The sequence below is a fragment of the Bemisia tabaci genome, chromosome 10 (genome assembly GCF_918797505.1).
Source record: "Bemisia tabaci chromosome 10, PGI_BMITA_v3".
NCBI lineage: Eukaryota > Metazoa > Arthropoda > Insecta > Hemiptera > Aleyrodidae > Bemisia > Bemisia tabaci.
The window spans coordinates 40,743,455-40,770,853 of record NC_092802.1 but is presented as its reverse complement, the minus strand read 5'-3'; the positions used below and the strand labels follow the sequence as shown (position 1 = coordinate 40,770,853).

Genomic DNA, 27,399 nt, shown 5'->3' with positions numbered 1-27,399 from the left:
TGCACGCACTCCGGAAAATCAGGATGACAATCTTCGCCTTCCTCGGCCTGGATCTAGGCACAAGAATAGATCGAAACTTGTTAGAATGCTTTTATTAAATGGACAACACTTTGCAATGGAGATGTTGCATGTTTGAGGATTTTGCGATTTGTCTATAGTTTCATACGTAAAAGTTCGCGAGAAACACGATGGTGCCACTGGTTTTCTTTGAAATCAACTCTCACGAACTTCTACATCAGAATCAACAGTCAAATCGCAAATTCCTCATACATGCAACATCTCCATTAAGAACTATAAATTCCGGCCCGGTTTAAAAACAATGTTTGTGCCATTAGTTTCCCTATGCACATAAGTGTTTTTTCAGATGAGTTAGAATTTATAGCTCCCAATTGCAAACTGCAGTCCCATTGGACTATTGCAAAATGTCAGAGAAGAGAAAAGATCTTTCTAAAGAAGAATATCTTAAACAAGCAGTGAACTCCAACACAATGTGTTGATAAGGCGCGTCATTAACTCGCACATATCAACCCCTTTAGTTTTCATTTACAGAGATTTCAAAAAAGGCAAGCAGCACAACAAGAGAATTCACGATCCAACACTGCAAGGTCAACGACGCACCTTCACGAGACCGTGTATTGTGAATCTAGAAAGCTATTCGAACAAATTTAAGTTTTTTGATCTGCCTCAAGCAAAATCTTTTCAGATTCTTGAAGAAAAGTGCTACGGAAAAATTTAAGCGAAGAAAGGAAAAATTCTGTCGAACTCCTAGAAGATAAAGTCGATTTAAAGGTATTTTGGGGCTAAAATACCCAAATCACCGGTATTATAAATCCCGTTATATTATTGAAAAGAAATTGACTCGATATAAATGCAATTGTCTTAAATATGTCTTGATTTTGTTATTTTAAACGTCTTTTCATGCAAAGAAGCTCAACCATGTCCATGCTTTATTCATTCATGAATTGAAAGTAAGCAATCCACATCCCGAAAATCTACCGATTTGCCGTAAAAAATCGCAGAAACTTGATATACCAGGTCGATGTACCCACTTTTTGAATTTACCAATCAATTTAGTGAGTGCACGTATGTGAAAGTCAAAATGCTATAGTCATTTTGGGTGCATTCATTTTTCATGAAACAATTGTAAGTAATTTCAATCCCGAAAAACCATAAATTTTCCGTATAAAATAAAAAAAATCAAAATATGTCGACTCCCTGACGTGAAAATTAAATTCTACGTGTGAAAATACTTATGTATCGATATGCTGAACAGAATGCCCGCCTCTCCTCGTAATTTACAAACCGTTCCTATACTCATCTCAAAATTTTTCTCAGAGCTTTGTGTTATTATCAGCTTCCATTTAAACCCCGGTTTGATGGCCGAATCGGCTGCCCAAAAAGCAAGCCATTTTTGAAGGGCTCTATGAGAAATTCGTGATATTATCAGCTCTCAGGAAATCACCCCATGGGTAAAATTGCTGGTATAAATTTTCGAGTGCTTAAAATAATCGTATTCAAGAAACTAAGGCATTAAACTATGGAGTCAATTTCGTTTTAATAATATAACGGGATTTACTTGTCTTCAGGTCAAAACTCATACAAGAAAGCCCCTTGCAAGAGGCTAATTTTTTGTAATTTCACTCAATTTTTTCTCCTTTTTATAATTGAATTGCTTGTCACATTCTGAGGTCAATCATATTAAATTGTAATTTATACATTTCTTTTTTTCCCCCTTCATTTTATTTTTTGTTTGGAGAAGTTTTGTTGATTTCTTCGGATTTCGAATACTGTAACTTCTCTTCTATTTGGCCGATTTTTATGAATGAGACCTCTTTTAATTCGTGTTTCAACGGAAAGTAAGGAAAAAATTGCTAAAAACTCGCGAAACAATTTTTTTTTAAAATTGGACGAATCCTAGCGTGACGGTGAAATGGTTAATGAAGCGTAAGTAATTGGGCGAGGGGCTGAGGATCCCGGCCTCGCTTGGCGACCGTCATTAGCTATTGTTCGTCGAGACGCCGACGCAGTGATCAGGAGCGTGGGGAAGAGAGGGGTAAGTGGATTCCTGTATGAGCCACGTTTAGCTAATGGTCTAATGAGTCTCGAGGCTCATCACAGATTGCACTTACACAGATTGCACTATCATGAGTGGCGGTAGCCACCACCGGGCAAGTAACCTATCCTCCAACAATTGGCAACACAGCACAGCCCGGTCGAGGCAACGACACCATAGTTACACGAACTTGGCTTATTTGGGTTTTTCAGAGCACGGGTACCAACTTTTGAAAAGTATAACCGAGGTTACAGATCTGTCAAAGCAACGTTTTGAACAAAACGGAGGAGTTAGATTCTCATTCCGAGAGTGCCGACCTGCTCAGCCATCCTCGAATCAATTCGCTTGATTCTGCTTATATATGCATATTTTAAATCAGCGCGTCGCATTCTTAGGCTTTTTTTAAAAAAACCAAGTAACTTAGACTCTTGGTATTCACTGCACATAAACTAGCGACCCCCAGAATGAGAAACAACTTTAAATCATAATTATTGATGGATAAATAAACTTTTTACACGCTTTGGAAAATCTCAGAAGTTCGCGGTAGTCACTTTTCGGTAAGGAACTAAGGGACTCGGTTATTGTATCGAGCAGGGTTCGAAACGATCGCAAAGGCGGTATACTACGTATACGCGCCAAAAGGGTGTCTACCGTCATTGGAAACCGTTGAAAATTAGTAGATTCTAAAGAAAATTCGTGATGGATCAGGTAATACCGAGTGTGTCAAGCTCTTCTCAACTACAAGCAGTTCAGCGTTAGTAAAAATGAAACATTGTCTTCAATTCATTGCATATCGAGGGCTAAGAAAGAATACCTCCTAACTAATAATTTAGGCAAAAAAGGGGGAGCAACTTTGCCGCATTCAACATTAATGTAGTACGCGAGCTGATGTTATTAGTTTTTTTTTTCCAATTTTGTATAGGAGCGCTGCAATAACGCTGTAATGTATTTTAAAAAAAATCGCAAATCTAACTTCAAAATTACACAAATGACCGAGTTTTAGCTTCGTCCTACAAAATCGTCAGTTTTCAGGTAGGCGGCATTTTTCCTTAGCCATCAAAATGTTGGTTGGTTAAATTATACAATGGAGAATTTGCACGCATATTTTTTATTGCTTCATCTGAAAGTGCCTAAAAAGCTGATTTTGCAGGATTTTTTGTAATTTTTTTCGGCCATGGGAATTGGGAAATAGTATGAAAATAGATTTAAAAGCGAGAAAATGTGCTGCCTAGTGACGTCATTTGGCGACATTTCCCATTTAAACACATTTATTTTGGCAGATTAGATCATTTCGTCAAATCTTGTCTAATAATTCGACTACATTTTGCAATATGAAACTGTAAATTCTAGCCCGGTTTAAAAACAATGCATGTGCCATTAATTTCCCTATGCAAATAAGTGTTTTTCCAGGAAAAGCCAGAATTTATAGTTCCAAATTGCAAAATGCAGTCCAATTGTTCAATTCATGAACCAAGGGTATCCTCTTGTTCAGTTCACTCAGTAGTTTCTACTTAACCACGGTATTCGTCAAATTTCAGACACCTGCAAATTCTCTATTAATCCCCCTGCGTATTTTAGCAGATTAGATAATTTTGTCGTAGCTCGTCCAATAATAAATTGTTCAATATATGAACCAAGGGTATCCTCTTGTTCAGCTCACTCGGTAGCGTCCATTCAAACACGGAATTCATTAAATTTCAGACACCTGCAAATTCTCCATTGCCAATATTCTCAGGCAAAAACTAAGAAATTCCATTTAAAATATTAGGGATAATCTGAAATGAAATTCAGGAGACACCCTGTTAAAGGTGGAAATAAATCAGCGCAACAGAAAACTATCTATTGCAACGTTACTTACATTTCCTGAGATCACAGCGAGCATTAAAGTCACTGCACTTATATAGACCGACAATTTCATCTTGCACATGATGTTGATTTTCCACCGAGAAGAATAGATGTCTCACTTCCATGATAGGCAGTCGCGTTACGTCTCATACTGGCATCAGGGCTCGAATGAGGAGTTAAAATCCACTCCATAATTGAAATTTCCACCTCGTCAGAAAACGAGTCGAATAGTGTTCATCTCAACCGCAACACGAGCTGCGAAGCGATTTGTGGCGTGATCGAACTGGCTGCGTTGTGTCGCATCGATTCAACCAAAATTCTCGGCAGTTCTTATCCAAGCCAAAATAAAGCGATAGCTCCTATGCCTACGCACAATTCTGAAAAACATTCGCAACTGAGCGAATGTCAAATTTCGGGGGAGTGAAAACAGGATTTCGCTGCAAAATACAAACAAATGCATTCGACTCGCTTCCGATCTTAGTAATCTATCAGCAACTTCTGCACTCAGTGCGGGTTCTGTTACATATGGACTGCGTTAAACAGAAAGGAACCAAGCCGCATCGGCCATTGCCAAATTTAATCGTGCAATTTAATTTTTTACATGAAAACGGATGTACGGATTTTCGTGCAAATTTCAGTGGATTTTTTCTACAGTACAAAGCAAATTCCTTAAAATTTTCAAAGGAATCCACACAAACATACTCTCGTAAAAAATTAAATAGCCCAATTAAATTTGGCAATAGCTGATGTGGCTTGGTTCCTTTCTGTTAAACGCGGTCCATATATCGTGTCCGCTATCTGCGATATAAAGCCATCCCATAGGCACGTCGGGCGCGAGTGACGTCATAATTGTGACGTCAAATCACATTCTCATTTACAATCGGCCGCGAAATTTACGAGCGCCTTGGCCGATCGATGCGCATGCGCGACCGATCGGCAAGAGTGCAGAGGTGCATCCTCACGCCCGGCACTATGCAAAACCGCGCAAGGCTCTATCGGGCACCTATACAGAGACGTTGTTTTTGCAGAGGACAGCGGGGGAGAGGGACATGTGTTTTCTCGACGTGCCGCGGCGAGTTTCCATCGGGTTTCCATGACCAGAATTAATTGTCGGGTGACCCCAGGTCCCAGGTTCCGAGCACTCGCCCGTGATTAGAGACCTCGCCACGCCGGCCGGGGACAGTCTTTCTCGAGCCGCGCTTTCACAGGGCGCTGCCGACGCTAAAGTGGCCGCGCCGCGGAATCGTACACTAGAAAAAAAACCACATTGGATCTAGAGTCCAGACTCTTGAAAACATCGACAAGAAAAAGGACTCTTGATTCAATCGGATTTTTGCTTAAATCAAAACGAAATCCGCTTAAATTAAGAGGCTTGATTCTTGATTTAAGCTAGATTCTGATTGAATCAAGAGTACTTTTTCTTGTCGATGTTTTCAAGAGTCTGGACTCTAGATCTAATGTGGTTTTTTTCCAGGGTTCGACCGGATGTAGTAATACACCACTAGATAAGTTATGAATTTAAGCATTCTGATATGATTGTGCTTCAAACGCGTAGAACAAAATGGGCCCAAGTAGCAGTGATCGCGATAAATAGCGATTTTATCGCTTGGTTATCGCGATCATATCAATGGCAATATATCGAGATATTATTGCATTAAAAATTGCGATTTATAACGATTAAATCGCTACACATCGCAATTTTTGGTTGGATGAAAATCGCGATCAATTTTCGTCGATAAAATCGAGATTAAATTGTCATTCATCGCGATTCTTATTTCGAAAATATCGCGCACTGGAAAAAAAACCACATGGGATCTAGAGTCCAGACTCTTAAAAACATTGACAAGAAAAAATACTCTTGATTCAATCGGATTTTTGCTTAAATCAAAAGAAAATCCGCTCAAATTAAGAGGCTTGGTTCTTGATTAGAGCTTAAATCCGATTGAATCAAGAGTATTTTTTCTTGTCGATGTTTTTAAGAGTCTGGACTCGAGATCCAATGTGTTTTTTTTTCCAGTGCGATAAATTGCCGGGCGATAAAATCGCGATTTTATCCCGATAAGATCGAGGATACTCGCTCAGAAGTTGATGATCCTAGCAATTTTATCGCCGACAAAATTGCAATATATCGCGATTTTTCCGTTGAAAAGTGCTACTTGGGTGCCTGTTGCAAAATTCAACTTTTTTAATCTTCCCGATTTTTTGTAAGGAGAACATTTCGCACCGCCCTGCGCAGTATCATATTACCATAGATTTGTGGATGTAACTATTCGTGCTTTACGCTTTTCCTAATTGCATACCCAAAATATTGAAGGAGCCTTGGTTTCTTTTCCGATGTTGCATGTTAGTGCGAAGCAACCGCCGCGCCGCGACGCCTTGCTGAATTGGTAGGGACTTTGGACTGCATTTTGCAATTTGGAACTATAAATTCTGGCTCATCTGAAAAAACACTTCTGTACATAGGGAAATTATTGGCACATACGTTGTTTTTAAACCGGGCCAGAATTTATAGTTCCAAATTGCAAAATGCAGCTCTATTGATGCAACTATTCGGGCTTGAAGGCTAGCGACTCACATTCGAAGTGAAAGTTACGCGTGCGACTCTCTAACGATAAACTAGGAATCCTCAATGCTCGCAAGAAAGCTATTGACAAAGAAGACGAGAGGAAAATGGAGGGATTCTATTGGTTGAAACGGATAGTTGTTAAAGATTATGGGGCCAAAATGATGGGCCAACTATAGGGTCTTCCGTGGGTTTCGGTCCGTTAGTCTATCACTTGCTTCCTTTGTCCATTACAACCACACGCTTCCACCAGTAGGATTCCTCCATTTTCCATTCATCCTTATTGCCTATCAGTTTCAATAATCAGTCTGCAGGCCGATAACCAGTCGATTATTGGGCCCGATGAACAACACTTCCTCCTTCGGTCGCCCTAACGGCACGGCCAACCAACTGCATGATTTCATTTAGACTGCATTTAGGGACTACAATTTCTGTCTTAGTTTAGAAACAACTTGTGTAAAATTGTTTTCTTAATGCAGATAAGAGTTTTTACCGATGAGTCAGACAATTTTGTTCCAAATCGCCATTTGTAGTCCCTTTGGACCGAGTTTATGAAAAACGCACCAAGTCGCATCAAATATGAACTCGGGGTTTTCACCTAAAACGCGTCTATGTTTAACTCTGTCCGTTTCGCCTTTGTCTTGTCTTGTCTACCGGACAAACACAAAACATCAACAATCAGGCTACGATCTGTTGTAAGAGACATGATTGACACGAATCGCTAAGTCAATGGCAACCGGCAGCCTTGATGCTTTCTTCCGCCTGACCAAATCAGAATTTGAGGCGATGAGATTGCCAAGCGCGTTGCATTGGCAGGGTAAGTCTAGAGACTTAGACTAATTGGACTGTATTTTAGTATGAGGAAGTAAAATTTCTAGCTCATGCACACGTGCATGCACCGATCTGCACAAAGACTAGCGAATACTATCAATTATACTGTATTTTCTCTGGTTACAGGTATGAGTTTTATCATTCAAAGACCGTTTTTAAGCCTGCTCTGGTAAGTTTACCTCTGCATGAGTAGAGTTAATGTATGATGTTTGAAGTGTGATGTATTATGTACGGCACGACACTACGTCTACCATGCTGAGCATGAACGCCGTAAATCCATCAAGATTTTCCCCTCGTTTTTTGGAACTTAACACTTTATAAGATAAAAACTGTTTCACCCATGCACCTCAAATTTGCAGGTTAAGTTTTGATGATTTGCGAAAGAATTCTGTAAAAACATTTTCCCGAGGTACACGAGTTTTATGGCTATGACATATTGTTTCCAAAAAATGTAAATTGGCGTTTACGGCGTTTTTGCGTTGCACGGTAGACGTAGTGTGCATCAAGGAACTAGATTCCACGCCGAATAAGGTTACGCACTCTTAGATTCCAACAACTGATCGAAGACGTCAGTTTAACATTGCACGGATATGCATGTTGTTCTCAAACTGATTTCTTTCCTACTGACGGAAGAGGAAACGTACGTTACAGAATGCTTAAATTCGTTCTTTGTCCAGCGGTCAATTGAATTATTGCAATTACCAAATCCCAGCTTGCTGGGGTGTACTTTAAACCTTTTTGGACAAAAAACATTCCAAAATTTCAAACCAAATCGGTGTCATAGCGATCACGTGAAGTAATCAACAGAGTAAAAAAAGTTAGGTTAGGTTTTCATTCATTCCTCCACAAAACTCAATGTTAAAGATATCGTTCAACCCCAATTTTTGTTATTAAGGTTATATTTTTTTAAATGTTTGACAGGGAAGTACAATTTGCGACTAGTTACCCTCCAAAAACAAATTAACTAAGTATCGAACCAATTTTTTCTCCGAAATGTGTCTATTGGAAGAAAAAGTCTCTTCGATCTAGAGTCCAGGCTTAAAAAAAATTGACAAGACAAAATACTCTTTATTCAATCGGGTTTTTACTTGAATCAATAGGAATTTTGCTTCCATGAGGAGCCTTAAGCTCTCGAATTAAGCTAAAATCTGATTGAGCCAAGAGTATTTTTTCATGTAAAAGTTTTTGAAAGTCTGGTCTCTAGATCCAAGAGATTTTTTTTCCAGTGAAGACACATTTTGGAGAAAAAATTGGTTCGATACTTAGTTAATTAGATTTTTGAGGGTAACTAGCCGCAAATACTTCCCTGTTAAAGATTTAAAAAAATAGTCTGGTCTCCAGATCCAAGAGACTTTTTTTCTACAGCGAAGACTTTTTATCCAAGAGACTTTTTTTTCCCGGTGAAGACTTTTCATCCAAGAGACTTTTTTTCCAATTTTAATTTTTTTCCATCAAGTTTGGTCCAAGCGGAAATTATGCATGGGAAGGCGGTGATTTATTTACGTAACTGACGAGACACTTGTAAGAAAAATTGAACGAACAACTCCGGACGAGATAATGACGGATGTAAACAAGATGTCAATCAAGTATGAATCGATGGAAAATGAATATCAAAGGCTCCGACTTAATGAGTTTGTATTTACCTCTCGCCGATCGTCGGATCTGGTTGATTCATGCTCAGAGCGAGGGCTTTTTTCAAATTAATAACTGTATTCAGATTATTTCAGAATGCGGATCGTTAAAACTGTATCGATGTTGAATGACTTCGATCGAGGAGATGATAGAGAATGTTAGAGATGGAGAATTCGTCGTTTCTCTTACCAAAGAACGTAACTCAATTTCAATGTCACCAAATTTCTCCTTGTAAATTGCATATTAACCAGGAAAATCTTGGGAATTTCTAATTGAAAATTTCACTGATTCTCTCACAGATTTCATGCAAAAATCAGATTATTTTGGATGGAAATTGCACAGGTACATTTCAGGGGTTTGGAGAACAGCGCATAAGTGCAGTTTTTTAAACAATTGAGATTTTAATTATTTCAAGTAAAACTAGTCGTAATGCATATTCTGTGAAAAATTCACTCCAAAATTCCAATTTTTAAGCATCAAAAAGTCAGCTCAAACTTCAAAAAGTTCAAACTTTCTTGTCGCCATATGGACCCATGTGATTTCGAAACTTCAAACGCGTATTTCTTCGAACAGCAAAAACTGCACCAATACGCCTTGTCCTCCGAGCCCCTCATTTTTAATTTTTGGAGTCAGTTTGGCAACCTTGAAATGGAGTTACGTTTCTTCGTCTGCAGGCCGATTATTGAAATTGATAGACAAAGCAATAGACAAAGAAGACAAGAGGGATTTGGAGGGATCCTATTGGAGGAAGCGGGTGAGTGCAATGGATAAAGGTGGAAAGGAATAGACTAACAAACCGCAACCCACGAGAGACCCTTTAGTTAGTCCATCATTTACCCCCTCAGTCTATAGGAACCACCAATTTTAACCAATAGGATCGCTCCATACTCCCTATATGTCTCCTTTGTCTATAGCTTTGTCCACCAATATTAATAATTGGACCGCTGGGAGTGCGGGGAGACGACGAGTTATCGATAGATCGATCAATCGACTCGCAGTTCGTTTTGTGAAGCACTCTCAGGTCCCCTTCCCCCGGTCCTGTAACCTTTATAAATGTTTCAGGACGTAAGTCCGTAAATAAGAACAATTTTCATCTCCGCTTTCCGGCATTCCCTTGAGGGAACTTGTTCAGATTTTTCCGGGAATACTCGTTCGCGTTTTCCGGGTACGTGACGCACTCGGGTTTTTTTTCGTGCGTTCCGAGAAAACCTTTTTTCAGCTTCCTCGAGGGTTTTTTGTCACAGAAAACGCTAACCTTAGGAGGGGGGGGGGGAGGGAAATAAGTTTGATGCTGGAAAATTAACGAGAATGACCAAGGCATGGAAGTTTAGAAATGGACCGAGTTTAGCAGAAAGAAACCAAGCCACACTAGCTGTTGCCAAATTTAACTAGGCAATTAAATTTTTACAAGAGAATGTTTGTGCAGATTCCTTCGAAAATGTTGAGGAATTTGCTTCGCACTAGGTAGAAAATTCACTAAAAGTTGCACAAAAATTCGCACAAACGTTTTCATGTAAAAAATTAGATTGCACGATTAAAGTTGGCAGTAGCTGATGTGACTTGGCTCCTATCTGCTAAACGCGATCCAAATTATGAACTAAATAGTCTCCGCTTCTGGTTTTTAGCATTTTGAGACCAGTTCTTTTGGAAATGGAAAATAATCTGAATGTAACCGAAAATGTACTTTTACACGTTCAGGATTAATGAATCCAATATTTTGTCAGAGCGCTGTGATTTCAGGCGATTTATTTTGAAACTCGTCGATCCAATCTACCGCTTCTCTAGACAATAAACTTTAATTCGATGAATCAAAGGTTTACTTAAACGAAACGAAAAACTTTGGTTTTCAATGTTTTCATAGAAAATGTTTCATATTACTCGAAGCTTACAAAGTTTACAAGTTACTTCGGTTTACAAACTTACGTCCAATGGACCACAAAACAAGGTACGAAGTTAAACATTCTGATTCATGTTTCGTAACCAAACTTTGACGTAGAACATGATTCGTGCAACGAAAATCACTGACATTGACACCTAACCAAGATATTTAATGGGTCTTGACGCGTGAATTTAAACCTCCCGCTCGTGAAAACACAATGGTCTACGTGCGGCAGATCTAAATTAAACGCTATCGTGGCAGTCTCCGCGATACGAAAATATGGCAATCTCAATCTTGACGCTTTGGCTCAGCTGTAGCAAATTGTGTACACTTTGAACTATAAAGGGTGGGAAATGAACAGTGTTTGATTGAGGAGCCTGCCAAAACCGTTGTAGTGCGCGATTTGACTCACTTAGAGTATTAAGTTTTATGTGACCGGGCAATTCAAATTTCCCGTCGCCACTGTAAAATTTTTACCAATATTTATATTGCGAGGAAAGATCTGTACTTTTAAAGGATGCCTGCCGTTTTTAATACGTTCAATTTCGTATAATACTGTGCAACACCTCTGTTGTGAAATAGTTGCTTCAGGCGCCGCCGCATGGCGTGCGGGCGGCCAGCGCGGAACGCGCATTGGCGCCTACAAACCTCAGTGGATACTTCAAGCATTGTGCAATGCGTGAAGTGTCCACTTAGGTTTGTAGGCGCCAGTGAGCCTCTCGCGCTGGCAGCACGCGCCGCGCCGCGCCGCTCCGCTCTGTTAGGCTTTAATATTTATACTCGCACAGTCAGCGTTTTTTAACTCATGATTGTAAAATGTTTGCACACTCTGCATTGATTATTCTGATTTAAATTGTTGGAAAAAAATATGTATCAATTTATCAAAGGAGAATAATAATATAATGTGTGTTTTTTAAATATTGGTGGTTCCGTGTCAAATTTAATAATTTTCAAAGCACTTTAATTTGTTCCTTTACATTTTGTGCTTTTATTGTGCTGCAGCGAGGTGTACGCGCAACCAAACGCTCAAAATTTGACATATTCTAAAAGATCGATGTACAAATGGGTTAAAACCAAAGATTGCGTGCTTCTTCGTTTTTTTCTCTCTTTTATTCATTTTTGCAGTTTCTTTCGGCACAACTGCGGCTCATTGAGATTAATGTCGCTTGGAAAAGGTTTTACAAATATTTTTCACGTTTTAAAAATATGTTCTCAAAACGAAGTAATAATTTCGTAAAGAAAAAATAAAAAAATAAAAAAAGTACCTATACATATATTAGGTATATTGTGCATCGAATATTTTAAGGATACAAATAAAACCAAATATTTACCAACGACAATTTAAAAAGATGATTCCAAAGGAGAAAGTAATAACATTTCATTTAGAAAATGAGAAACCATAACAGTACCTCCTTCTCTCTCAATTTCTCATTTCCATATTGTCAATATAATTTTACATACCGACTAAAATATAACGCTTGGACCAAGTCACTGTTGCTTATTTTACGTGTGGGCGTATACTACTGGACGAAAAAGGTGCGCGGACAAAAAATCGTTGACAAAATGTCTGAAACCCAAATCCCTTAAAATTTTCAAAGGCATCCGCACTTTACTCTCGTAAAAAACTAATTGCCCAATTTAATCGCATAACTAATTTTTTGTAGTGTGTGGCAACCTAGAGAAAAATATTAGGCATATTTAATAAAAATCTCTTAACTTTCTCAGCAGTCCAACAGGGATCGTCAGGGTCCAGATTTTCGCCCGTGAATTTTCCATTTTCATTTACGTGCTTATAGTTTAACTTCTTCTTAATATATAAATAATTTTTTCGATCTTTGTTCACTCGTTTTCTTTAAATATGCTTCATATTTTTCCGACGTTGCCACGTACTACAGAAAATTATTTGTGCGAAAATGATTTGGTGCAGCAAAGATAATCGGAAAAATTACCGCGAATGTACTTTGTGCGGAAAAGATAGTCAGCCTTCCATTCGTAGATCCGAGGTTTTTTCCCATGTATATCGACGATGAAACCATAGAAAGAAATGCATCTGTTCGTGTCGTATCTGCAGGCACCTCTCGCCCTTTTTCAAATTCGGCGCAATGTACAGGGTCCAATTTCGGAAACTTCCGGCTGGCTCAACTTTCCCGAGTCGCTTTCGGAGGACCACACCAACTTTCTACTCGCCTCCGGCGCCTCGGTTTTCGAATCGCTATCGATGATCGATATCGTTCGATTAGTAGCATTGTTTGTGTAGGGCTTCATCGATCGAGGTCTCGATAACGATATTTCAGCGGAGCTTTTTTTCTCCGCTCAAGGGCCCCAGCCGGCCGGTTCAACGTATCCATCACGACGTCGAACCAAGTTCAAAATCTGGGTTCACGTCGCAGCTTTCGTAGAAAGCAGGACCGCGGAATGCGGAATGCGGAATGCTGACGGTGAACTTTAAGCGATAAACCGCGTAAATGCATAGCGATTCGCGTTCGACTTACGCGGTTCTTGCGCCGGATCAGACTCGGCCGAGACCCGAGTAATCCCCCGGCGTAAAACCGCGCATCTGCTAAGCCGTTCTCCCGTTGGAATAAAAAACGCCGTGAATACGTTCGAATTCTGCGTTTGTCCTCGACACATATTGCTCCATCGCAGTGGAGCCTGCGGGCTGATTCTTGAAATCGATAGACAAAACAGTGTATAAGGAAGACGAAAGGGATATGGAGGGGTCTCACTGGTGGAAGCGGGTGGTTGCAATGGATAAAGGAGGTAGGTAATAGACTAACTAACGGCAACTCACGACAGCGGGCCGATTATTGAAATCGATAGACAAAGTCATAGACAAAGGAGACAAAAGAGATATGGAGGGATCCTATCGGTGGAACCTGGTGGTTGCAATGGACAAAGGAGGTAGGTAAGATACTAGCTAACTGCAACCCACGAAAGGCCCAATAGTTAGTCCATCATTTTCTCCCTTAGTCTATAGGAACCACCCATTTCGACCAATAGAATCGCTCCATACTTCCTGTGTCATCTCTGTCTATAGCTTTTTCTATCAATTTCAATAATCAGCCCGCTGGTCCGATAGTTAATCCATCATTTACCCCCTTAATCTATAAGAACCACCCATTTCAACCGATAGGATTGCTCCATACTCCTTGTGTCTTCTTTGTCTATCGCTTTGTCTATCAATTTCAACAATCAGTCCGCAGTCCCAGTTGTTTGAAAACAGCTTATGCGTGGAGAAATACTCAGTGGCGATGTGTGAATTGTCGGATTGAAATTTATAGACAACTCTATAGGCAAATAGAGTAAGAGAAAATGAAGCGATCCTATTTGTTGGAACGGGTGGATGTCATAGATTAAGGAGCCAGGAACATGATGAACTAACAAAATGGCGTCTTGCACGTTGCTGTTACTCAGTCTATTATTTTCCTCCCTTATCCATTGAAACCGTCCGCTTCTATCAATGGGATAGTTTCATCGTCCTCTTGTCTTTTTGTTAACCGCGTTGTCTAGCAATTTCTATTATCATCCCGCTGTCCAGATCTATTATAATAAACCAAGGGTGAACATGATGGTCTAGCACTATGGGGTCTCGCTAGTGTTGCACATGCGGATCCAGACACGGATAACGAGGGGGGTGGGGGGTTCATCAGGGGGTCTGGGGGGCTGCCCTCCAAAAATAAATTTCGAAATTTTAAAGCATCTTCCATGCGGTTTGAGCCAATTTCGACATAATAATTACCAAATATAAGCGTCCTTCCTTCTTCTTTCCTCTGTTCTTTTCTTCTTTCCTCCGTTCTTTCCTTCTTTCCTTCCTTCCTTTTTCTTCCTCCTTTTTTCGGGCGAAAGGGGGGGTATAGCCTTTTATGACCCCCCTCTTTCCCCTGAAAATCTCAATACAGAGGGAAAAAGCTCATATGAACACTATTTCCCCTCACAGAGATATGCTGTTTGGTGCATCACTAGTTACGACCATTCAGGAAGGCAACTGCAGACGCGTTTCGGTCTTGTTGAGCGAATCCTCCTGGTTGTGGCTATGAGCTTTTTCCCTCTGTATTGAGATTTTCAGCTTCATGTTGATTTTTAACACACGTTATGGCTGAAACACTCCGACATAAATCTTTTCCAAAAATCGAAAGATTACTATTAGCTGGTTTTCTTGGAATTGAACATTTTTTCCCAAGAAACGGACCAAACAATTACAAAATGGAGCCATGGCTTTTTACTCATAATTTCTCTCAGGATCCCAAAAAGTACGTACGAACGAGTCATTTACATAAATAAACGGGCTTTTGATATTACTTTTGTCAATTTTTTCAATCACCCAACCCCCCATAGCCCTTTTTCTGTTTGTCACCCCCCTTCCCCTGGTGGTACGAACACACGATTGTAAATTTTTGATGATTGTAACCGGTTGCAGCTCTGATTTGTTGACAAATAAAGAAAGAAAAACACTGGTAAAAAAAACCTCTTGGACCAATGCCGCAGTGCATTGACTTAAGAGTGCAGTTTCTTGTCGTCTTATTTAAGAGTTTTGAACTCTTGTTTCAAGCCGATTTTGCATTGAAACAAGAGTCCAGATTTTTAAATCCGGCGACAAGAAACTGCACTCTTGAACCGAGAGGTTTTTTTTACCAGTGAAAATAAATAAAAGGGTGAAAATTAGTAGTTTTTCCGGAATATAGCACTTTGATAGACCGTTGAAAAATTACAAAATGGTTATACGGGGTTCTTACCGCGGCCGGCACAATTCTCATCCAACTCGCGCGGTTGTTGCACCGGTTCGGAGTCGCGGCCAAGATGCGGCCACTCCCGCGTGTAAAACCGCGTATCCGCGTACGGATCCCCACCGGGTTTACGCGGTTTTCGCCCGGATTAACGCGATCGGAAAGCGCGCATCCGCGAACTGGTTTCCGATCGGATTTACGGGGTTGTTGCACCGGGCGCATGCGCATCGCCGCGAGTATGTCAAGCCGGTCCGGTCCGGGCGATTAGCATACGCGGGCTATTTTTGGCCCGGGATAAAAATAGATGGCGACGCTAAATATCGGTATTTTCTCGCCGCCTCGGTTAAAAATAGCCCCACCGCCAGGCAAAGGTCGTTATCACGCGATTATAGCATGTCTAGGTCATGTCGGGGCTGGGGGAGGGGTGGGGGGGGGGGAGCGCGGGGCACGCATTTCCCGCCGGAGATTTACATATATTACGCGTTCTTGCGTGAGCTTTCGGTCCAGGCCTCTCGACGGTGTAATTGGAATATGTTGTTTTGAAAAGGAACGACGTATCGATGTACGAATGTTGCCAAAGGCTGAGGTGGAAAATTTCACGAAATATTAGAATTTGAAATGCAAGGATGAGATTTCACGCATTTGCCATGAAATTTCGGAAACTCTTTGATTTTTCAAATGAACTCTCTGATTTTTCAAACGAATCACGTTAAATTCCAAGGGCTATCTCAGGCCAAAGGACCTGTATCATCAAGGATTTCGGTCCAGGCTTCCCGACGGTATAATTGGAATATGTTGTTTTGAAGAGAAACCACGTATCAATGTACTTACGAATGAATGTTGCCAAAGGCTGAGATGGAAAATTTCACGAGAAGTTAGGACCGAGGATGAGATTTCACGCAATTTTCTGTGAAATTTCAGGAACTTTTTGAAGTTTTAAGTGAAAAATTACGTGAAATTTCAAGATAGATCTCAGGCCAAAGGACCTGTATCATCAAGGGTTTCGGTCCAGGCCTCCCGACGGTTTGTGATATGTTGTTTTGAAGAGAAACGACCCATCAACGTACGAATTTTGCCAAAGGCTGAGATGGAAAATTTCGTGAAAAATTATAATCGAGGATGAGATTTCACGCAATTTTCTGTGAAATTTCAGGAACTTTTTGAAGTTTTAAGTGAAAAATTACGTGAAATTTCAAGGGCGATCTCAGGCCCAAGGATCATAAAAAGGACAGTTTTGAAACTTTGAGTAATATTCAGCGATGAAATGGTAAAAATGGACCCAGGACCAAGCATTTGACGGTTGAACCGCATTTTGCATGTAGGAACTCCAATTTTTAGCTCACTTTAGAAACTGTAATTGCCATTAGCTGTTTTTTACGTAGATACGTGCAAAAGCGCTTATGGGTTAGAAATTGCAGTTCCTACTTGTAAAATGAACTTCAGTTAAAGCAGGTCTTCCATAAACGTATCACTTACAAGGGATCAATGATCATAGAACCCTCATTTTTCGTCTTGAAAATTCTTGGAGTTTTCTTTAAGTCTAGAAACGACTGATGATCTAGGGTTCCCTCACTTCCGAATTGAAAAAAATGACAGAAATATGGATTTTTATTTTGTCCCAAAACTGCCGATGGTTGGGGATTTTTTGTATTTTGTTGGTGGAAATCAGGGTGCAAAAGATTCCGGAAAAAAATCTTTTGAAAAATTTAAGAAAAAAATTGTATCCCGAAAGCCCTCGGTTTAACAGGAGAAATTCGACTGCGTCCGAAAGCTTATATGCCGTTTTTTCTTAGTCAGGAGTAATGCGCTTTGCAATCAGCGTGAGTTGTGTGAAAATCCGTGCGAAAGAGCTCGGGCATAGGTTGTCGTTGGTGTTGGAGATTCGAATGCGTTGGTGTCGACAACTTCACAGAGTGTCCCACAAAGTCGGACCGTTGCACACAACAGATGCATACAGGCAACATGTTTCGTGCACTGGGAAAAAAAAAAACACATTGGATCTAGAGTCCAGACTCTTAAGAACATTGACAAGAAAAAGTACTCTTGATTCAATCAGAATCTAGCTTAAATCAAGAAAGCCAAGGAGGCTTTAATCAAGCCTCTTAATTTAATAGGATTTCGTTTTGATTCAAGCAAAAATCCGATTGAATCAAGCGTATTTTTTCTTGTCAATGTTTTCAAGAGTCTGGACTCTAGATCCAATGTGTTTTTTTTTTTTCCAGTGTTGATTTTCATCAGCCGGGATGAACCAATCTGAATCATTCTAAGGAACAGAAGTTGACATTTTTGTATCAGTTGTTGCTACTCCTGAGGACTGATTTTCGAGAGTTTTAGACGAAGCAATTGGCTAGAAGGACAAAAAGAAGATGGAGCGATGCTATGGGTGGAAGCGGGGTGGTTGCCGTAAGCAATACAGATAATGAATGGACTCATCAAAGGCATCCCGCGAGAGACCCTATACTAGTTAGTGCCGCCTTTTTCCTCCTTAGTCTACAACTAATATCCATTTCAACCAATATGATCGTTTCATTTTCCCTTACTGTCTTCTTCGTCCATCGCCTCGTCTAACGATTTCAAAAATCAGCGTGCAGTAGAATTTTTTTTAAAGGATTGGAGATTTCTGATTTGACTTTCGAGGGTCGCACACGTAATGTTCGCTCTGAATGAAAGGGTCCCTAGGGCGCCTTCAATATTCCGTGTATGCAATTCGGACAGTCTTCGAGCATGAATAGTCGCATCAAGCAGTTCGCAGGCACCGCGCACTGCTGGCCGCGTCACGCATGCACTGCAACAGCAGATAGGAAACCAAAACGCCTTCAATATTTTGGGTATGCAATGAGGACAAACGTAGAGCACGAATAGTGGCATCCACCAATTCATGGTAATTTGACACGGCACACGCGCAATGTCGCATACAAGGGAAAGAGCTATTAAAACCTAAGTGCCTTCAACATTTTGCTATGAAACACGGACACAGAAGGCAATGTAAAATAGAGCGGTCCTGTTGATGGAAGCCGGTGGTTGCGATGGAAAAAGGTGGTGAGTAATAGGCTAACTACCGGCAACCCGCGAGAGATCCTATACCGAGTCCATCATTTTCCCCCTTAGTCTATAACAATCACCCGTCTCCACCAATGGGATCATTACATTTTCCCCTCGTCTTTTTTGCTCATCGCTTTATCTATCAATTCCAAGAATCAGCATGCAGAAGATGAAAAAAACGCAATCGGTGAGTTAGCTAACTTAGGTAAATTATCAAAGCAGTTCGTGTTAATACAGGGAGGTATGCAGCAAGCGATCTGAGCTGTCGAAATGGTGGTATCACAATTTCCCTGCTCGCTATGAACTCGAGACTATCGTTTATCCATCGTTGCATTTTGGGAGTTTTCGCCTTGTTTATCTTGTTTATCAGAAACTTGTTGATGGGGATACACCCTCCCCGATGGATTCAAACCTGTTGCAAACTTCAGCCATAGCAAAATGAAGAGGCGTATCTTTCGGGAAAAGGCTCCAAAATCACAATGAGCGCATCAAAAGATTCTATGGACTGCTCTGCCCTCAGATACCTACCTCCAATCACAGATCTACTCACCTACAATCAACAGAAATACAACCCCACTTACAAGCGATGAACCCAATGTCAATACCAATACCAATATCAATAACAAATAATAATAATAATAAAATAATAGCAATACCAAAATTCTGAAACTCTTCACCTCTCTTAATTTAAAAATCTAAATTTTCGTATATACACTTATTTTCAAAATTCTCTGTAAAGACGTTAATAGCCTGTGGCGCTGAATGTCTTAAAATATACTAACTAACTGACTATTTGCACAATCTCTGTGTAGTGAGAAATATGCGTTTTTTAAGCTTTCCGTTACCAAAACGATACTACACGGCAGAGGAAATCGTTTCGTAAGAGGAGTGACATCATCCAACCCTCGCGCATTAGGATGCTACATGCTATCCAATGTATTACGTGGCTGACGCCTCCTCGCGCAAATCATGAAGAATCATGGCCTTTCTCAACGCAAGGAAAATTTAAATACATATATGAACACGCCAGTTGATAAAATCCCGTCTCGTCACTTGTGTTTCGCGGGGTGGCGTCGGTCATATTGGATATTGCGTAGCATCCTAGTGCGCAAGGGTTGGATGGAACCAGGAACCACTCCTCCTACTCAATGTCCACATGTGTCGCAGTATCGTTTTTGAAGCGGGAAGCTTAAAAAAACGCATATTTTTTTGCAGATTGTTAATTGGATTGCATTTTGCAAAAAGGAACCAAGAGCATTGCATTGGTGCTAAGATTGTGCAATTCCTTTTGTCTTGGAAGAAAAACTCTGATCATCTAAACATTTTCTATTCTGCACGCTAAAATCTGTAAATTTAAGACAAAAATTACTAAATAAATTTCATATTTTTGCATGATTACAGTAGTTTTATTGGAAAGGGTGAAGTTGCAAAATCTTAGCAACATGGAATTGCTCTGGTTCCTTTTTGCAAAATACAGTCCAATTCAGGAGTGTATTTGAGACTTTCCCTGTGCGCTCACCGTGATTTTAAGCCATTTTCTAAGGGACACAACTCTTTTTTTTACCATAGTTGAAATTTGCAACAGGTCCATCGTCCTTTTTATGATGCTGAATCAAAGGTCTCTTCAAACCTCCCTTAGTCCCATACAATATAAATCATATCGACGGCGTGAGTCCGCAACTACGTATCTCGTTTGCTGTGTTCAAAAATCTCCGCTCCTCTTCCATTTTTTTTAAAGAGGATAATTCGACATCATTCCTTGAAGTTTTCGCATAATTTTCTCGGCACTGAGAAGATTAATCACGGCAGTTTTTAAAAATTGCCGTCGAGTAGTCCATATGCTGTCTTGCCAAGGAAGAAAGCCGTATGTACATTCGAGAGTTGCCAAATTTCCTTCGATAAAATGTTTATTTTTGAAGAAAATTGGACGTATTTCTATCAAACGGACCTAAGCGCCATAGGGTGAGGAAGGTTGAGGGAGGCTTGGATTGGCGGCGGAATCGGGCGTCCGGCTTATTCCGTCCTATATACTCGCAATGCTTTTCCATGGCGCTTAGGTCCGTTTGACAGAACGCGCTATCCGGGATTCTAAATTCCTCAAAAGGAACTCAAATTGGCGCTTAGTTCCGTTTACGTCCAATTATGAATATTTTTCTTCGAAATTTTCAGAAGTTTTAGATCAAAATACAAAAAAAATTATCCGAGAAATTGGTAGACAAAACATTCTTAAATTTCCCTGAAAATTAGTGATTTTCCAGGGGAAATCTGGCAACGCCTGGGGGCTCGCACGGCGTTTTTCCTCAGCACGGGAGCAAGGGAAGGAGGTGTTCAAGGAACGACGATGCCTATGAATACGGTCTTATGAACCGTGAATACAAATGGAACACGCCGTATGGAGAGCGGCTTAAGTATTCTATGGATTATCTGCGATTAATTACACATGTCCTGTCAGAGCTCCTGTTCCCAGCCCCCCCCCCCCTCCGCCCACGAGCCCCTCCGCCTGCGATCCCGATGCAAACTAACATGAATAATGCACTTTTCCCCCTCGATTATCTTCTATTAATTTTCGTCTACTCCCACCCACCCCCTTCCTCCCTGGCTCCCAGAGCCACCTGGTTGAGTCACTGACCTTTCGGATAGATATTCTAGACCACATTCCGCAAGGGCCGATGCGCCGTTGGGAAGTCCCTCACTTTCGCGGCCGAGGCCAAATTGTTCGAGTGGGCGATTTGGCAACGCTGGAGCCCGGCTTTCAGATGCGGAGACGTCGGAGGTCGCGTGTGAATCCAGGATTGCAGTCGCGCGCTGTGTCGCCCGGGTTGCGTCGCGCTGCTTCGGAAGGGGCTACCTCGAATAGCGCCTTAAACAATTCAAAATTTCCTCTAACGTAGAAAACATTTTTTTTTTTTTTTTTTTTGGCGAGGGGGAGGGGAGTTTTTTTTAAATTTTTTATAATTTTTTTTTTGCTTCCTGGCCGGGGGTTGAAACCACCTCGAAACTTCCCCGGCTTTGGGTTCTAGAATTTCGCGTATTATTTATTGGGAAACTAGTCAATATTAATTTTGTAACTTTTTACAGAATTTCATTCGTAATTCGACCTGAAGTCTCTAAAAATTTCAAGGATAAATATTGATAATTATTCTCAAAAATAAATATTTTATAGTAGAAAATTTGGCAGCTGTGAACATTCATACGGTGTTTTCTCCTTAGCACGGCAGTTAAGTTTGCTGGTCAAAAGTGGAATTTCGTAAGCATGCGAGATTTTTGAAACAAATTAATTTTCCACCCCTACTTTTAGTCGAACCATATGTATGAACGATATGAAGTATATGTAATGATGTGATTTTCCTCGGACTTACCGTCTTTTTTTATCTCATCTCTGAGAATTTGACCTGAATATTGAACCTTAGGAGCCCTAAAATCGAATTCAATTACTCAGCCGTATCACTGAAGAGAGTAATAAGCCCAAAAAATGTATTTTTAAGAAAACTGACCCAATATCGTTCGATTATACAATCTTATCAAGTAAGTCCTTTGATCCACGTGAAATTTTCAAGAATCGCCCAAATAACCAGTATTAATCCTTTAGTGCTGAAGAATTAACGAATTTTATCTTTGACCATAGACAGAGGAATCATTCATTTCACAGACAAGACAGCCGTATGTGCGCTAATTTGCATACTTGCCTGATTGCATGTTTCTGCAAACAAAAACCCTATTTCAGGGTCAGAAGTCGGCAGGATAGGGTATCGCTATCTTAGCGGAATCATTCCGTTCGTTTATGTTACCTCGGTCAAATTTTAAGGGTAACTTAACTTTGAAAATTTAGTAGTCATTGTTTTCGTCGCTAACGCGATAGAACGTCGATAAGTGTCGAAATTGAACATGATAAGTTTAGGAAAACCATATCATTTTACATTCTCCAATTTATTCCTTTGTCCAAGGAGCAGTGATCGCGACTTGTTGCGATTTAATCGGAAAATCAGTGGCGTGGCGTGAATTGCGATGTAACGATTGTTATGCCATTTACACCTATTGTAAAGAATCGATTATTAAGGTGTTCGCCGCGAACAGCCTGTTTATCGATCGTTTTCCGTAGGTGTAAATGGCATAACAATCGATATATCGCAATTCACGCCACTCAACTGTGGAGAATGTACCGCGATTTTATCGAAGTCAGTTTACTGCAACTTTATCGAACACAGAAACGCGATGAATCGAGATAAAATTTCGATTTCATTCAATATGATTTTATAGAGATAAAATTCCGACAAGATCGAGGATAATCGCTCAAATGTAAATGATCCTAGCGAAATTACCGCCGAAAGTCGTAAAAAAGTATAATAAGATTGCGATTTCTTCCGTTGAAAATTGCTACTTGGGTGGAGGAAATGTTTTCATCGTACACGGAAAAATATGGATTGCTGATTTAACAATTAAATTGTTAAAAAATATGTCCGACATGTTTCAAATGCACATTTTACAATAGTAGAAAGCTAATTTAACCGCAGGGGTGGTTAATTTAGCATTTTTTTTATTGTAAAACCTACATTAAAACGTGTCGGACACTGTTCTTAACCACAAAACTGTTCGATCAGCAATATCAATTTTTTCCGTGTAAAATCTACTACAGTGTGCGATTCCTTTAGCACGGTTGCTGAATACTTCCCATCACAACCACTCAGTAAACACGACTCGCATATTCTACCGTGCGAGACAAGAACGCCGTAAATCCATCAAAATTTTCCCTCGTTTTGTGGAACTTAACACTTTATAAAATGAAAACTGTTTTATCCATGCACCTCAAATTTTTATGTCAAGTTCTTGATAGTATTTGCGAAAGAATTCTGTAAAAACATTGTCCCAAAGTACACAAGTTCTTCTGCTGTGATACATTGCTTCCAAAAAATGTTAAATGGCGTTTACGGCGATTTTGAGTTGGACGGGAGTATTGTGAATAGGTTAACGACCGCTATGTTTCGGTCGATCATCGAATTTCTGACCCACTTCTCCGGCCCATTTTCAGACTGGAGCGAAACCAGTTTGGTGGCTACTGTGCTTCCAATTGACGAGCGATTTTCCTCGCTCGAGCAGCGCTCCACGTGGCAATGATGGGAACTTGTCCCGGCCGCGCGGTTCCTGAGAGTGATTTGTCTGTCTGCTTACATTATAACTAGTATAACTCATGGCGATTCCCATTAATATGTTAATGGCCAATCAGAACCGCCGCTAAGTGGGACAATCCGCGGGTGACCTTTGGCTCAGCCTCTTTCGAGACGCCCCTTGAAACCTCCTTGAGGATGTTTTCAGTGAATGCATATTCAGGCGCCACAGTCCTAGATACCAATCGATCGATAGTATTGACTTATTTCCATTCGGATCGTTGAAAGATGTTTTTTTTTTTTTTTTTCGGATTCAGGCGATAGAATAGTCGTGAGACAAGGTAAAGATCATCGCTCTGTAAGGCAAATACCAAATCCTTTTGAGATATCGATGGTGAAACTGCAAAAATGCGTATCTCGGTCGCAGTGTTTCAAAATCTACGCTCCTATTTTAATTCTTAAAACGAGACCAAACCGACATCATGTCCTGAAATTTTCACAGAATATATTTCATATAGAGAAAAAAAAATCACCAATGTTTCCAAGGAATAACGTACGTTCAGTTGTTTTCCAACATTTATGGAAAGCCAAAAATGGTTTTGATTCCCCCGCGAAATGGTGTGGACCCAGCACCATATTTCTCCACCTTGTCTCTCAAAAATGAACCTTTTATTGGAGGGAATTTTGCAACTCTTAAATTTTCATACGGCGTTTTTCTTTGGCACGGTATGATACTGGCCTGAACCCGAGTTTGAAAGCCGACTCTAACGAAAAATATGGAGTTTGCGGATTCGCGTTCGAACGCCAAATAATCAGCATTTTTCGCCAAAATGGGCCTCCAAACCAAGTTATGGCCCATATTAGGCCTGACAGCACGTCAAAAACAACCAAATCATGCTGCATTCCGTACAAACTAGTCCTTCCCCTAGAAGCAAGAAATCGTAGAATGAAGGAAATTCAGCAAAGATGGGCCCAGAAATGACCCTTATTCATACACGTCTTTTGAGATAGTGAGTTTGAACTTTTCGCTTTTGGAAAAATCAACATAGGGTAGAATTTCACTGATGTTTCTTCTCATTTGATGCAAAAAGTGGGAACCTTAAAAAAAGTGACATTATAGTATGAAGACCAAAAATAGCGGATCGAGATGCACATAATCCTCAATCTCCCCCGTGGAAGACTCCGTTGACTGGAAGGAAATCCACCAAACTTCTCATACGTTTTTCCAAATTTCACCTCCACAATTTATCGTTTCAGCCCATTTCCTCTTGAATTTCTAATAATTATAAATGAGTCTTTGGCTCGTCCCATTTTGTTTATCTTGCCTCGAAAATCCGGGGACAGCCAAGTTCAAAGTAATGTTTATAATTTTCAATTAAAGACAACTGAAATATACGCGTGCATTGAAGATTATGTCTTAACGAACCAAAATTGGGAAAACGTATTGATTCAATGAAAATTAATACACACCTGCACTGCCGTGCCAAGGAAGAACGCCGTATGAGCCTTCAGACGATGTCACATTTTCTCCGACAAAAGATTTATTTCTGAGAAAAGTTTGCATATTTTGCCTTGAAATTTTCAGATGTTTCAGATTAAATCGTGAACAAAATTGTCTGAAAAATTTGAAACTATACACCCAGAATTTTCCCAGTAAGTTCAGTTTTTATCAAAGGAAATATGGCAACGCCTGGAGGCCTATACGGCGTTTTTCCTCAGCAGCACATCAAAGAGCTCTCATAGCTATGCTGTATAGCTGAAGCTCATAACTCAATTTTTAGTTGAAACCTGGAAAGCACTGAGTTATATTGACAACGGGACTCATCTCAAAGTTTAGTCGCAGCTTTTTGTCGAGCAAGTATCGAAATGAAGTTGGGAAAGGTCTTAGCATTGTCTTCAAAGAAATGATGAGACTAAACCAGGGGGTGAATGGCCGATTATTATTTTCAAGCGAGTCGGTACAAAAATAATGAGGGAAACCTAAGACCGTGAGAGATTGAAAAGTGAGAGTGCGAGGTGGCAAAATATGCTGTTTTTACCGGTTGTTGGCCAGCGTTTCCCAGGGTCCGGAAAAGCGGGGAAGTTCAGAAATTCGTGGGAAAAGTCAGAGAATTTCCCGAGTTGATTGTCAGCTCGGCAACTGCAGTGGGTGCCATTTCGACCGCGTTTAACGGAAAGGAACCAAGCCACATCAGCTACTGCCAAATTTAATTGGGCAATTTAATTTTTTACTTGAAAACGGTTTTGCGGATTTTTGTGGAAATGTCCGTGAATTTTCTGCGTAGGTCATAGAAAATTCCTTAACGTTTTTAAAGAAATATGTACAAAAGTTCTCTTTAAAAAATTTAATCGTCCAATGAAAATTGGCAAAATTTGATGTTGCTTGACTCCTTTCTGCTTGACGTGGCCCATCAGAGAGCACCCGAACAACTTCTGAGTGTCTTCTTTCATAATTTGAATTTTCTAGCATAGAAGTGGAAGTTTTGTCGAAATTTCAGCAGATGGCGAATAGAGAATTTGCAGGTATCTTAAATTTTATGAATTTCATTTTTAAAATGATATTGCTAAGAAAGCTGAGTACGAGGACATCCTTGGTTTCTAATTGAGAGATAATTGGAGGAAACACGACAAAATAACCTAATCTGCTAAAATACATGTGTTTAAAGGAAAATGCCGCCAGATGACGTCATAAGGCGGCACATTTTCTTACATTTAAATCTATTTTTCTCTGATTTCTCATTTAAAAAAGAAAAAAAATTATGAAAAATACTGCGAACTCAGCTCATTAGGCACTCTTAAATGAAGCAATAAAATGTTTGTGTGCAAATTCTCCATTGTGATGAAATTTTCCTTCTAAAATCAGGGAAAGTCAGGAAAAAGTCAGAAAAAGACAAGAATTTTGAAATTGAACCGAAATTATGGAAGCTCTGAATATCGAGCTGTACTGAAGCATCGACTTAGCCCGGAGTCTTTGAGAAATGGTTGGGGCTCTAGAATGCAGAATAAGGCCCTCGACATTAACTTTTGCTTCATTTTTTGGGGACTCCTAAATTCTCGTTCAACTTTTTCGTTTGACTTGCATAGTTGATGAACGGTAGCTCCTCAGAATGATTTATTCTTGCATTAAAATATGTGTATTTGAACATGTATTGTTTCATATTAACCTTTTAAAACTTTCCTGGCTGTAAATCCCCCCCCTCCCCCACCCACTTCAATTACGGGTCAGCTTAATAACAGCCATTCCTTATTTTTCTTTTGTTTCAGGTAAGATGTTTCTCAGGATATCGTACCGTGTTCAATGTGGCAACACCGAATTTCCTCCATTGAAACCTATGCCAAATAATCGATTTTTGACGGAGCACCCGGCCCCTTCAAGAATCGATACATTTCCCATTTGTTCAAATGGGGAAAAGACAATGTCGCCAATTTGCTGGATCCGCCAATGTGTTCAATCAAGGATCTGATGGTAGTTGCATGTCGGGTACGTTTTTATATTCTTTATTCATTTATCCATGGATTGACGGCGTTTTCGACAAAAGGGGGAAAAAGTATTAGGAGTTATCCTCTAAAATTGTCGCAATACCCCAATTTGTTGGATGGTATGGACATTTCCAATCAATTTTGGTAGTACCGCAACTCAAGTCGGGGTAATACTGCAAAATTTGGGTTAGTAACCTAATTTATTGGGGTACTACCACAGTTAATTGGAAATATCCAATTTCGCACTT

General features: G+C 40.1%; 1 protein-coding gene across 4 annotated transcripts in view; it reads left to right on the top strand.

Moving 5' to 3' along the window:
• LOC109031924 (serine/threonine-protein kinase S6KL) overlaps positions 1-27,399 on the top strand; it is a 238,593-nt gene that overhangs the window by 156,077 nt on the left and 55,117 nt on the right. The window contains exons 10-11 of one of the 4 annotated variants that reach the window (XM_072305605.1): positions 7,419-7,461; positions 26,936-27,013. The exons of 2 other annotated variants lie outside the window; for them this stretch is intronic. In XM_072305605.1, the coding sequence (XP_072161706.1) occupies positions 7,419-7,461; positions 26,936-26,998 (106 nt within the window). In that variant the 3' untranslated portion in view covers positions 26,999-27,013. Of the gene's footprint in view, positions 1-7,418; positions 7,462-26,935; positions 27,014-27,399 lie in introns of those variants that run through there. One more of the 4 variants, XM_072305607.1, reaches the window with a different exon arrangement.